The sequence below is a fragment of the Semicossyphus pulcher genome, unplaced genomic scaffold (genome assembly GCF_022749685.1).
Source record: "Semicossyphus pulcher isolate SPU_LCO1_2020_fin unplaced genomic scaffold, fSemPul1.0.p SCAF_41, whole genome shotgun sequence".
In the NCBI taxonomy this organism is placed as follows: Eukaryota; Metazoa; Chordata; class Actinopteri; order Labriformes; family Labridae; genus Semicossyphus; species Semicossyphus pulcher.
This window is the reverse complement of record NW_027211717.1, coordinates 325,181-340,000: the sequence shown is the minus strand read 5'-3', so window position 1 is coordinate 340,000 and position 14,820 is coordinate 325,181. Positions and strand designations below refer to the sequence as shown.

Below are 14,820 nucleotides of genomic sequence, written 5' to 3'. Positions count from 1 at the left end.
TGTTACTTCCTGCTCTTCTTGCTAAACAAAAACAGGCCCATAATTCACTTACAGAGAATTTAAAAGTGGAGGCTTAATATCAGAACCACCTGTTCTGAAGCGGCTGCAGAGGCTACAGCGTCAACAGCATCAGGCTGTGTGTGAGAGCAAAGGTCAGATATGTCAGTCAGAAAGAGCAGGTTACAACGTCGCCTTCATGTAGTGTGTGTGTGTGCGTGTGTGTGTGACCCACTAACAGCAGACATGGATTGGCAGTAGATTCACGGGGGGGGGGGGTTATTATAAATTAATTTTATTTTCAGATGATTTTTTTATATTTTAGAAGAACTGTGATTTTATTTTGTTATTTTTGTTTTTAAACAGGCTTATTTACTTAATTTGCATATTCATTGTTAAACACACAAAAAGTGTGTATTCAAAAACTCCGTAACGTCATGTTTTACTCCAGCTAACACCCCAAGAGCTAGCGTTAAACTGGCTTTACCAGTGGCGTTAGCTTATTAACAGCTTTACTACCACGGTACACTGTCCTCCGCGGCTTCACCAGCAGCCCGGCTATGGGCCCATCACAAAGCGGAGAGGAAACAGGTTTCAGTCCGTTACGTTTGTTTTTAAATGAACGTTAGAAATTGTGCGTTTGTCCGTGTGAACGGACACTAATCTACCGGAGGCTGACACATCACCAGCACTGCACAACAAGCCGAGGAGGAGACGGAGTAACTTCCTGTAATTCATCACGTGAGCTACACGAGCTGCGGCATTGGCTGGCTGCGACCAGTGACGTTTTCACCGCTCATGCCGTGCATCATAACAAAGACCCAACTAATCGATGATGAAATTCGTTGCCAACTATTTTAAATATCGATTTTAATCGATTTAATCGATTAGTTGTTGCAGCCCTAATAAATAACATTCGCTTCAACTAAATGTTCCTGATTATATTTGCATTTGAATGAACACCACTTTTAGCACTTTGAGGAGTATTTGTACGATGTTGTATTTTTGCTTTGATCATAATAATGATCTGAATACTTCTATTACAGAGCACAAAGGTGAGTCCATCTTATAGAAGCTTTACTCAAACACAGAAAATTAGAAGTAACACAGCAAAATCAAGACGACAAAGAAATAAACGTGTTTTTGTATTTGAGTGTTTTTTAAATCAGTTCAGATGTTACACGAGAGACGCTGTGAAAACACAAAAGTGTCAGCCTTAGTTTAAAAGAGTTAGAAATAAAAACACAGATGTTGAACAGGAAGTCGGACAGACGGAGAGACGGAGGAAGAAAAAACAGCGTGAGAGACGGAGAGAAAAATGTGCAGATTAAAAATAGAGAGATAGAAAAGAGGAAAAAGAGAGCTGGCAGGCAGAGACATAACAGGATTAAAGAGGGGGAGTTTCCTCAAACTGGCAACCCACCAGGCACACACACACACACACACACACACACACACACAGTGTGGTGATATGCTGACAGCAGAGAAAGATATGGGTCAGTGGTGGGGGTCTTGTTGTTGAATTTGGTGATGATGTGGTGTGTGTGTGTGTGTGTGTGTGTGTGAGTGTGTGTGTGTGTGTGTGTGTGTGTGGCCACTGGCACGGCTGCAGGGGACGACACCCACTTCCATAAAAACAGACAGAAAACACACACCCGCCCGCCTGAACACAAACAGGATTTGTGTTTCTGAATAATGAAGGCGCTAAGATTAAAACGTTAGTTCTGCAGGGAGGCGGGGCTACTTTCTGACACCGAGATCTGGTTGGCTGCATGGTCATAAATACAGGAAATCTGAAGGGTAATAAGATCTCAGAGGGATGAACCAACTGTAGAGACTGCAACCTGCAGAGTTTAATAGCAAACTACTCAACAGAGGTACACCATGCTAACATCAAACCAGCTAACAGAGAGCAACCTGCAGAGATGCGAATTGTCAGGTTGTGTCCCTGTTCGCAGAGTCAGCCAATCAGACGGGGTTAAGAATGGTGACATCATCTTCATTCTTAGATAGCTAGATCACCTCTGAAAACAGCATCACAAAAACACTGCAGAAAAGTAGACCGAGGTCGACAAAAGAAGCTTCAATTAATGTAACGATTAAAACAATGTAATGATTGTAAAGTGTAACAAGACTGTACATTTGTATTTCATGCATAACAATCACTCACTTTCTATCAGCTGCGTATTAACAGGAGTGTTGATTAAGCACACGATTAAAGAAGATAAATCAGCATTAGTAAGACTGCTTTAGAAATGATTGATGTTCATTATTAATAAACAGGACCCAGTAACGAGCCCTGTGGGACACCATTATGTATATTTCTGTATTATATATTATGCAGCAGCCTTTGTAAAAGAGGTTTTGTATCTCAAAGAAAACGTTCCTGGTTAATAAAGGTACCAAAATGTAAACAATCTGACACACGCCCAGGTCAGTCCTGTGATGTCACTGCAGCAGTTCATGTTTCATTAGCGTCTTGTTGTCTGATGATAGTTTTATCTTGTATTTTGTTTGTTGTGTCTGTTCTGAAAATGATTAAATAAATAAGAGCTGATTAGCACAAATTAAACTAAATAACCTGTGATGCTAACGTACGTAGCATCAGGTAGATGAAGGTTTGTATGCAAAGAGTATGATGATGAACAAATAAACTCTTAATAACAGCAACCCCAGAGTTAACTCTAATAAATACTCGTGTTGAATTACAGCGACACACACAGACGCGCACACACACACACACACACACACACACACACACAGTAATTTGATGTCCCACCTGAGCAGGTGAGGCTGAATCCTCACATTACATTTAGACAGATTTCACTGTATGAGAAGTCTGCAAGAGGATTAACTGCATTAAATGTGTGTTTGTGTGTGTGTGTTTATGAGCATATGTGTACTGTGTGTGTCGGCGTGTGCGTCATGGTGTGTGAGGATTAGCCTGCAGGACGAGAGCGGTATGGAAAGTGTGTGTGCTCGTCACGCTGAACCAGATACTGGAGTGTGTGTGAGAGAGATGCCAGGATGATGCCAGGGGGATTTAAGTGGGAGATCGAGGTGTGTGTGTGTGTGTGTGTGTGTGTGTGTGTGTGTGTGTTTGGCCTACATTTGGAGGATGAGAGATGCTCCTGTTTATTTATTCAGAGGGATTTGCCGTCTGTCAGGACACTCGAACATCTCACATTTAGGGAAACTGGAACTTCATCACAGAGCGGAGGAGGGCGTCATCGTTATATCATATTCGTACATATTCAACATCAACATGTTCTGAAATTGTTTTATTACAAACGCGTGGCTAGCTGTAAACCAAACACTGTTGTTTCACTGTGTTGTATTTATAGCTCCTCCTCCGACGATGAAAGAACAGAGTGATTCATTTTGAGTCAGAATATCTAAACCCACTAAAACAAACACGAATCACAAAGGATTCTGGGTAAAGGGAGACGGAGCAGAGGAGGTGAAGGATAACTGGTGTGTGATTATCAGGTCACAATAGCTCAGCTGCTGTGATGACACGATGTGGACCTAAACCAAGATCACATTCAGACTTTCTGCTCAAACAGATCAAAGCAGCTGCAGTCTGATCCAAGAGACGTCACCGTCACCAACCGTCTGTAAAACCTCCGTCTGACGAATGTAAACACATCCTTCTGTAAGGCTTTAGTTCATCAGAAAGGTTTGTGAAACACTTGATGTAACAAAGTGTTAACAGGAGCAAGACTGCAGTTACAATAAGAATCTTTAAACATGACGACAAACAGCCGACTCACTGTGCTCCGCAGAAACAGTGTTTCTGTTCAACTCTCCATCCTGTGGACCCAACGAGTCTGTGTGTGTGTGTGTGTGTGTGTGTGTGTGTGTGTGTGTGTGTGTGTGTGTGTGTGTGTGTCTGTGTCTGTGTCTGTGTGTGTCTGTGTCTGTGTGTGTGTGTGTGTGTGTCTGTGTCTGTGTGTGTGTGTGTGTCTGTGTGTGTGTGTGTGTGTCTGTGTGTGTGTGTGTGTGTGTGTCTGTGTCTGTGTGTGTGTGTCTGTGTCTGTGTGTGTGTCTGTGTCTGTGTCTGTGTGTGTGTGTGTGTGTGTGTGTGTCTGTGTCTGTGTCTGTGTCTGTGTGTGTGTGTGTGTGTGTGTGTGTCTGTGTCTGTGTCTGTGTCTGTGTGTGTGTGTGTGTGTGTGTGTGTGTGTGTGTGTGTGTGTGTGTGTGTGTCTGTGTCTGTGTGTGTGTGTGCGTGTGTGTGTCTGTGTCTGTGTGTGTGTGTGTGTGTGTGTGTGTGTGTGTCTGTCTGTGTGTGTGTGCGTGTGTCTATTTTCTGCTCCACATCACAGCTTCACAGAGTCTGATCTGATCAGCTGAACACAAACAGTGACACAAAAAGAAACTTGTAAGGCCTAATTTGGGCACAAACACGGGATATGACCTCATCTCTCTCTCACACACACACACACACACACACACACACACAGATAGAGTCTGCAGTGGAGGATTGTTTAACAGGACGTGCAGATCAACAGAGAGAAGCTCACGAACATGTGATGTAATCTATGACATCATCTCATGGTTAGTGTGTAACGTGAAGTCACAGCCTGAGGTCACGCTCTGAGGTCACACTCTGACCCTGTGGTGTCAGGTATCACAGAAAAGAGCACTTCCTGCTGTGATCAGGGGCCTCATTTATAAAGAGTGCGGAGAATCCAGACAAACTGTCCGTACGGAGCAAACCTGGAAATGCCGTGCGCACGCACATCCTGCACCTGTTTCATTTTATAAATCACTGTCCACCTGGAAATGTGCGCACGTGAATGAGCCTCTTGTTCCGCCTCTACACGCCCACACTACACCATAAAGGTTCAATGCAAAGCACCTGGTGAATGGAAGTGCATACACATGAGCCGGCTGATCACAAGAGGTTAACGGTGATTCATGGAAACAACCGAGAGGAAGACGAAGGTGATGAACTCTTTGACGGCTCGAGGAAAACACAGTGAGTGACAACAAGGTGTTACAGCCTTCACGTAGGTCACCTGTCCAGCAGCAGCATTACGCAAGAGTGTCCCTGCTGTACAAAAATGTTGACAGAAACCACGTGAACGACGTCATTGTGACTGAATGTTCTCCTCTGCTGGGGATGTTATCTGATAGAAGTCTGATCAGTGAAACGCACGTGGTTTAGTTGTGATGAAGACGACCTGCTCGGTGTTTGGGGCTGATTAAAGGGACGTGTGATGACTGTGAGAACTCACTGCTGTATTTGTAGACTTTGCTCATTTATTCTCATTATTTATATATTTATTCATTTGTTCGCTCCGGTCTTAACGGTGCTCGTGTCGTATTAACGCTCAGGTGTACGCCTGCTAAATGACATTGGAACATTTACACGATCCATGTGTGCAGGTAGTGAGGATATTCCTATGGAGGTGACAGGTGAAGGCAGAGTGTCTGAAGCAGCCACTGTGAGTCTCCGGAGCGCACTGAGCACCTGACGGCACGGCCGTGATCATTGCAGTTACTTAGGTCACAATGTCTTTATTAAAGCTGCTACTGCTTTTAAGCAGTTTTTATTTAATATTTGCTTCTATATTTTTAAATTGAAAGGTGCTTATGGAACACGTGTCGCTACTTCAAGGCGGCTGTGGCTCAGTGGTCGTCTTTCAATCGGAAGGTCGGAGGTTCGATCCCTAGCTCCCTCAGGCTGCATGTCGAAGTGTCCTTGGGCAAGACACTGAACCCCAAATTGCTCCCGGTGTCATAGCCAACGGGTATGAATGTGATAACTGATTGACAGTTGGGGCACTTTACGTAGCAGCCTCTGCCATCAGTGTGTGAATGGGTGAATGTGACATGTAGTGTAAAAGCAGCTTTGAGTGGTCGCAAAGACTAGAAGAGCGCTGTATAAGTACAGTCCATCTACCATTTACAAGACGAGTACAAATAACACTGCTGGTATGATGTTGATGGTGACGTGGCTCGCTCAATAACGTTTCATATTTAGTGACATTAAATGTGTGAAAGGCGTCGATCCCCAGCTGTTCTACGTGGCAGGAAACTGGAATCAACGTTCCCCTTTGTTCTTTAAAGGTAATAATGATGTTCAGACTTCACTGTCACTCCATTCGTCTCTGCTAACTGTTGGTCAGCTGACTTTACAGGGTTTATATGTGTGTGTGTGGGGGGGGGGGGAATGGGCAGTGGGGGGGTGGGGGTCCTTGGTTTCCCCGACAGGAAGAGATCAGAGCTGAAAACAATGAGGTGGGGAGCGGTCACTTCCTGTCTCTGCATCTCAGCCGTCACTGCTCCACCTCACAGTGTCTTCAGAGAGTCACACCTCCTCCCGCCCTCTGGCTCTGCTCTTCAGTTCGAAGGAGAAACATTTCATGTGTTCACACTTTCAGTAATTTTGTGGATCATCCGACTCTCCTGAGAGTAACGTACCTACTACCTCTGATACAAACACTTCCATAACATTATGACCACCTGCCTAATATCGTGTAGCTCCCCTTTTGCTGCCTAAACAGCCCTGACCCATCGAGGCATGGACTGCAGCAGACCTCTGAAGGTGTGCTGAGGTATCTGGCACCAAGACGTGAGCAGCAGATCCTTTAAGTCCTGTAAGCTGCGAGGTGGGGCCTCCATGGATCGGACTTGTTTGTCAAGAACATCCCACAGACGCTCCATTGGACTGAGATCTGGAGAATCTGGAGGCCAAGTCAACACCTTGAACTCGTCGTTTCTCAAACCATTCCTGAACCATGTCTGCAGTGTAGGAACATTATCCTGCTGACAGAGGCCACTGCCATTAGGGAATACTGTCTCCGTGAAGGGGTGGACTTGGTCTGCATCAATGTTCAGGTAGGTGGTACGTGTCAAAGTAACATCCACATGAAGGACAGGACCCAAGGTCTCCCAGCAGAACATCGAAAGCCTCACACTGCCTCCGCCGGCTCGCCTTCTTCCCATAGTGCATCCTGGTGCCATGTCTTCCCCAGGTAAGAGACGCACACGCGCCCGGCCATCCACATGATGTAAAAGAAAACGTGATTCATCAGACCAGGCCGCCTTCTTCCATCGCTCCGTGGTCCAGTTCTGATGCTCATGTGTCCACTGTAGGCACTTTCAGCGGTGGACAGGGGTCAGCATGGGCACCCTGACCGGTCTGCAGCTACACAGCCTCATACACAACAAACTGTGATGTTCTGTGTGTTCTGACACCTTTCAGAACCAGCTTTAACTCTTTCACTTTGAGCTTCAGCAGCTCTTCTGTTGGATCGGATCACACAGGACCAGCCTTCGCTCCCCAAGTGCATCAACGAGCCTTGTCCGCCCATGACCCTGTAACCTCTTCTGGTAGGTCCTGACCCCTGCAGACCGGGAACACCCTACAAGAGGTGCAGGTTTGGAGATCTCTTACCCAGTCCACTAGCCATCACAGTTCACCTGTCAGTGGTCATAATGTTATATCTGATCAATCAATGAGCTCGTTCCTGACCGGAGTCGACCTTCAGTCTGTCCCGTCAGATCGTATTGATCCTTTTGTATCTGCTGAGCTTGATTCTGCTGCTCCTCTGAGAGAGACCATCCACTGCTCCATTCACTGCTCCATCCACTGCTCCATCCACTGCTCCATTCACTGCTCCATTCACTGCTCCATCCACTGCTCCATTCACTGCTCCATCCACTGCTCTATAGACTGCTCCATCCACTGCTCCATCCACTGCTCCATTCACTGCTCCATTCACTGCTCCATTCACTGCTCTATAGACTGCTCCATCCACTGCTCCATCCACTGCTCCATCCACTGCTCCATTCATTGCTCCATCCACTGCTCCATTCACTGCTCCATCCACTGCTCCATCCACTGCTCCATCCACTACTCCATTCACTACTCCATCCACTGCTCCATCCACTGCTCCATTCACTACTCCATCCACTGCTCCATCCACTGCTCCATCCACTGCTCCATCCACTGCTCCATCCACTGCTCCATTCACTGCTCCATCCACTGCTCCATCCACTGCTCCATTCACTGCTCCATCCACTACTCCATCCACTGCTCCATTCACTACTCCATCCACTGCTCCATCCACTGCTCCATTCACTACTCCATCCACTGCTCCATCCACTGCTCCATTCACTGCTCCATCCACTGCTCCATAGACTGCTCCATCCACTGCTCCATCCACTGCTCCATCCACTGCTCCATTCACTGCTCCATCCACTGCTCCATAGACTGCTCCATCCACTGCTCCATCCACTGTGCATGAGACAGAGCCCGTCCCAGACACAGACCTGTGAACCATGTCCATCAATGGAGACAGGTTTAAGGTGAATGTTAAAAGAGTTTATGGGGTCAAAGGTCAGGGTCAGTTTAGGAAAGTATTCTTTTAAACATCCAAAGAAAACAGTCCTCATTTCAATTAATGTTCAATTCAGATCTAAACATAGACACAGTGTGTGTGTGTGTGTGTGTGTGTGTGTGTGTGTGTGTGTGTGTGTGTGTGTGTGTGTGTGTGTGTGTGTGTGTCTTGTGTCCCAGCTGTCATTATGTTCAGGTGTGGCGGGAAACGCCGAGCGGACCCTCCTCTAACCAACACTACACAGCATTCCTGGGAATCTTCCGTTTCCTGTGTGTGTGTGTGTGTGTGTGTGTGTGTGTGTGTGTGTGTGTGTGTGTGTGTGTGAATAACAGGGAAGGAAGCACAGTGAGGAGGAGGAAGTGCGGGTGGTTAAACTGGGAGGTGTGGAACATTATGAATCCATCCACACGTCAGATGTTTCAGGTGTTACTGCAACATGTTTTACAGGTGAAGGAGTTACAGCCCGTCATCTCGTCTCTCCTGCAGTGACGACAGACGATCAGACCATCAAACATCTATAACATTAATCACAGATGAGCACACAGGCTGTGATGAGTGTGAGGATGATCTGGACTCATGTGACTGATGACGGAGACGGAGGTCAGACCTGATGCTGCAGACGTTATGAAGTGTAAACATCATGTAATCTTATGTAATCTCTCTCTGTGGCTCAAACACGTACAGAATGAAAATCTGCAGATATGTGCAGAGAGCTGTGAACGTGGGCTGCTGCTGTACACACACACACACACACAGTATATTTATAACCCCGCTGTGTTAATCCAGAACACACAGTAAAGTCTGTGCTGCAGAACAGACCATAAATCAGCAGGTCAGCGGTGTTTGTGTGCAGAAGAACAGAAAGTGAAAGCTCCTGACCAACACAGCCGCTCCTCTGATATCAGGGTGCTCTGCTCGTGTGTGTCAACTGAATAAATCTGAACTGTTGATCCGACAAACTTTAGATTGAAATATTGCTGTAACGATGTGGATCAATAAAGAGACAACAACAGTTAGACCAGGGTTTCCGTCCGTCCACGTGTTCCCGACAGATGTGTGAAATGACGGTCAAATATTGTCTGCATTCATTTAGCTTACAAACAATTGATAGGCAGGCTGTATAAAGAGCGTAGAACTGGGGAATTAGTGAGTTGTCCCTACAATCATTTTGTCCAAACTTTAATTTATGACACGCGTAATGTTGCACTTTCAACCTGCGGAGGACTCGTGCATGAGACAGCCATCGAGCTGTCTGTCACTGTAAACAAGGACTCTGTCCACAGGGCACAGGGCCGAGCGCACCAGCTGGGCGTAAACAACAGGTCTTATCTTTGATGTCCGGCTGAGCTACGACGACTTCCTCATTGGAATTTATACGGAGTGCAGCAGGTCTGACTGACACCGGTCGTAGCTGCGCCCGGTCTGGATGACTGTGAGGATGTTGTTGATGTTGATTAGGATATTCATGATGATGATGATGATGACTGTCGACCTTGTTGATGTTGTTGACGCCCTGTGCTCTGCCTGTCTGCGCCAGTGTCCTGTCGCACCTGAAGCTGTGTGTTGGCTCCCACTGACTCCGCCCCCTGCTGTCTCGATCGTTGCTTGTGTCGTATTAACTCTCAGATGTTCGTCGCTTTGGACAAAAGCATCTGATAAATGAAACTGTAACACTGTAACATTGTGTGGCAGGAGGGACGGTCCGACATCGTGTCTGTGTGCGCGAACGTTCAGAAAAACCAAACACACGTTTGTGTTCAGTCGACACCTCGATGTTCTCTAACCGTCAGTTACAGGAAGCTGACAGAAAACCTGCTTCAGGTTGTTTCACTGCAGGTCGAGGCTTGTTGGCTGCTGATATGAAACTACACTCAACCACCCTGTGTGTGTGTGTGTGTGTGTGTGTGTGTGTGTGTGTGTGTGTGAGCTGTTTAAACCATCACAGCAGCTCCACACACACTGTTCAGAGAGTTTCAGGTGAAGGTCCTCAGGTACCTGGCTGGATCAGACTGTGCTGGTGTGTCATGTTTCACCTGTAAGCTGCATGTTAACACAGTTGAACACAAACGCTGGCTGTGAGTGGGACAAACATACCAGCTGACTGCGTTCACACTGATACAACCCAAGTCATTTCTACCTGTTAGATTTTAAAGCAGGTGCAGACAGACGACAGAAACTATACCAAGTGTGAAATCATCACAGCTCGACTCCAGAAATCTACAAAGTTACACAGTTCCTCTGTTCTCGGACATTCAGACACAAAACGTTCCAGGAAACAATAAAACAGTCGGCTGCTTAAACAAATCCACCCTGAACATGAGCAGGTGATCATCCTGCACCGTGTCTTTAGTTCTGCTCCACTGACACACAAACACTGATGGTATTAATATGCAGAGCTGCAGCAGAGCTCCTGTCAGAGCTCCTGTCAGAGCTCCTGTCAGACTGTTTCACACCTGCATCATGTATGTGTTCACAACAAGGAGGAGGAGCTTCATGAGAGGAACCACATGTTCACTATCAGCCCCTAAAGAAGCTCAGGACTCTGTACTGACAGCGTCCTCTCTCCATCTCTCTCCACCTTAACTAGCAGGTTAGTTAAGCTAGTTAACTACACCTCCCCCCCCCGCTACTCTCAAGGGCCACCCTCTTGCCCAAATATGGTCACTTCTGGCTCCTAAGAAACAAAGATGGCGACTACCAAACTGCTAAAGTCAAGGCTTTAAAACGGGACCCAACAAACTAACGGGTACCGTCCCGATCTTCATACCGTCTGTGATGTGTTCGTGACGGATCAGAGACTACATGTCCTCTGAGCTTTAGCAGCACACATCTTCAACCCTCAGCTGTCAGCAGGTACAGTTCAAACTCAGGTAACCCTGCCGCGGTGTGTAAAAGCCTCTGCTCCCTCTGTGTGTGTAGCTGAGTCTCTGCTGCTTATGTAAGCCACATTTCTTTTTTAGTGTCTAAACAAAATGAAGCACAGCAACATGACGTCACCGAGGCTCAGCCGAGCAGACCTTCATGCTCCTGCTGCTGAGAGCAGAGCAGACCTCATGGAGAGGAGAGGAACGTTTCGGCCTGAAACAACGGACGTCCCTGTTGGCCTGGATGCTCCGCAGCTCACTGTCATTCCTCTTGTGTTTAGAACAAACACTTCACAGTAAGTCCTTTCTTAAAGCCTTAGACAGAACAAACTCACCAGGGTTCCTCTGTCGTATTAGGATGACAGCTGAGCTCTCACTGAGCTCTTACCCTGAACTGAACCAGGAACTAGATTTAAAGATGAAAACAGACTTCCTGTGAACGGGCCTCAGCAGACTGTTTTTAACATCTACAATGAAACTGTCACCGCGGCAGCAGGAGGGTCACACGTCCATCTTTATCTTGACGTTGTTGGTTTGGTACCAAAGCAGACACTGCATGCCTGAGCTGATTAAATATTAAACATGTTAGCACTCTGCAATCAACAGTTTCAACTTCTGCAGCATTAAGAAAGATTTTGAGGTCAGCTATAAACAAACTCTTTTATTCTGGAGATCTGCTTTTGATACCTGTACGAAAAGTCAAAGTTGACTTCCTGTTTTTATGCAAGAGACATTAGTAACGTAGCCTACAGAGGTCCGTTACGTCTAACACAGAAGGCCTACGTTAATTATGAATAACACAAAATGGACCTAATTAACCAGGTTGTTGTTTTGGTGCTTACATCTGACCAAACATGTTTCACATCAACACCTCCTTTAATCTGAAATCTAACAAGCTTTATTTTGAAAGTACAACCAGATGTTGCTCATTTTTTGAAGCTATTTTCAACTCAACAAGAAACCGTGAGTTTGGGGAGAGAACGTGTTCCACCAAAGGTTCCTGGTCCCTGGTAGAAGCTCTTGCAGTGGAAACACAGCGACAGAAAGACAGCAGTGAGCGAGTGAACATGCTAATGAGCGCGAACTGGCCCTTTAAAGTGTGATGCTGCAGCTCACATCATGTGACCATCTGATGTGCTGTAATGTGTGTCTTTAAATCTGTGCCTACAGCTGCCCGTCACTCTGGAGCTAATGCTTATGTTAGCATGTGTAGATCTGAGCTAGCAGAGACGAAAACAAAACAACAGGTAAAGCCACAGACACCTGAAGTCCCAGAGTCCCCCTGACTCCTCCTGAGTCCCCCTGACTCCTCCTGACTCCTCCACCAGCCTGACTCCATCTCTACTGGATTTAAAGGAAGTGGAGGGGAATTCCGCAGCAGGCCCACGCAACACAAACATCCTGAAACAACCTGGAAACATGAACCTTTGTCTAAATGTGTATGACCCAAATCAAGACCACTGTGACAGACCAGACAGACCCCCCCCACCAAAAAAAAAATTAACTTCCGGTGTAGGAGAAGCAGGGGTTCGGATCACCTTTAGGCTAAATTCAAACATACTGTGACACAAGAGACCCTAAAGGAACCATCAGCAGTGAATAAACACGTCGTGATTAGAACGGTGATGTCTTCACTGTCACAAAGTACAGCGTCAGTGAGCAGAGAGCCCACGCTCCCCTCGAAGGATGCCTCAGCGGTCCTACCTGCTTCCACCGTGTCCGACAGGTCATGGTTCGCGGCTGTCCTGGGAAACTCCTTCAGTTTCCGGGAGCTGAGGGTGAGTACCCCGCTGGCCGCCGCCTCCTCTAGCGCGCGCTCCAAGCCCCGGTTCGGAGGCAGGTTGGCGCCGCCGAGGTGAGTCTGGATCGACGGAGAAGAAGCGATCTGGGAAAGAGGCGGACGAGCGGACTCCGGTCCCAGCGTCGCCATAGTCATCCCCCTCTCCGCTGGTCTCCCGGGGTGTGCGCGTGTCGGTCAGTATCCGAGGCAGAGAGCAAGCGGGGTGAGCTAACGATAAGGCAAACAGCGGGACACCGACTCTCCGGGCGTTCCGTACCGTGCCGCGCGTTCAGTTTCCTCCGCTGAGTCCGTCTCCCAGTCTGCGCGGTACGTGAAGCGTTACTACAGCGGCGTGATATCCGGTCATCAACTTTCAAAATAAAATTGAAAGCGCCCGTTTTTACAGAGTTGTTGAACTTCACCGGCAGAAGAGATCTTTCTGTAGAAAACATTTCAAACCTCATGTTTATTCATTTTATTTTTTATTGTTGTGTTTATAAATCCCCTTGAATGAATAATATGTAGTGTAATAATATATATATATATTTTGCGACAATAAATATGATACAAGTTAAATAACCAGTGATACCAAAATAATAACACACAGTGATTAACTGGAAGTAAGCATGCAGAAAATAAAATTACACCTTAACTCTAAACAAAAGTGCATCCAGCCGGTGCCTCAGTACTAACATAACAGTGTAAGAACAGATCTGTGATCAGAGTCAGTTTTACAGTGTGTGAGCACACACAAGGGATGACATCTTAAACCAAGGACAGGTGAGACAAGGTAACACAGACACTAAAAACTAAAACTACCATACAGACCTATGGACACAAATATATTAAATATATATATATATATATACATTATTTAAAAAACACAACAACACTTATACAGAATAGACAATAGTGCGATGAACAGTGCAAAAAAGTAAAAGGCCTGGCCCGCCATTGGTCATCAACCTTAACGATGTCCCATCCAGCAGAGCCTGTCAGAGGACCTCAGGTCACCACCTGGCACAAATGGGATAAGGAAGTCAGCGAGGTGAGCAGGCTCCATGAAGAGCTTTAAAGGTTAGTAAAATCTCTCCTCTTGTGTGGACCTGTATGTTTGATGTTCATCGTTCACTGACAGCTACAGTCTCAGGTGAACAGTGTGTGTCATTCATCCACCTCCTGTTCCAGGTTTGTCTGAATTCACTGTTTAACAAGCTGAAGAAATACTGAACAAACAATAAATAATACTGTAGAAAAACCTGTTTGCATTAGATGTTGATCAATTCTGGGAAATATCAATTTTGAAAATATTAGAAGGATAAATGTAAAAAGTCCAGTGAATCCATTTTTATCTGAGACTCTTTAAACGGGACTTTATAAAAGCACAACTATTCTTCCTTTAACGTCCTTTGCTTATTTTATTTTGAAGACAGACCTAGTACGTTTCCGGTTTCACTTTGCAGTTCTTTGGCTTGACGCAGGTCGATCACTGCGGCTGCGCAGTGGACTGACCAGCTCTTAAACAGCACGGAACGAAAACAGTAGCAGAAAGTTGTTGAACAGAGACACCTGCTGGACAGAATCAGTGACTGCAGCTCACCACAGAGACGCTGAAGGGTCACGTGATCATTGTTTTAATCAGCTGGAGCCAAACGTGAAATCAAACAGACATTTGAATGTGTTTGTAGATTCAGAACAGGAAACACATTTGTTTTCATTTGACGTCCATGGACGATCAGTCGCACATGATGGAGGCGATGGTATCACTGATTATTCTTTTAAATGTATTTTGGTCAAACTGATCTTATCTGCTCCAACAAACAGGAAG

The 14,820-nt window shown here is 46.1% G+C and overlaps 1 protein-coding gene across 4 annotated transcripts in view; it reads right to left on the bottom strand.

Moving 5' to 3' along the window:
- lrch1 (leucine-rich repeats and calponin homology (CH) domain containing 1) overlaps positions 1–13,282 on the bottom strand; it is a 61,982-nt gene extending 48,700 nt beyond the window's left edge. For all 4 annotated transcript variants that reach the window (XM_069680743.1, XM_069680744.1, XM_069680741.1 and 1 more), the window contains exon 1: positions 12,917–13,282. In XM_069680743.1, coding sequence (XP_069536844.1) covers positions 12,917–13,148 — 232 coding nt within the window. In that variant the 5' untranslated portion in view covers positions 13,149–13,282. The remainder of the gene's footprint in view (positions 1–12,916) is intronic.
- Between the last annotated feature and the right edge of the window lie 1,538 nt (positions 13,283–14,820).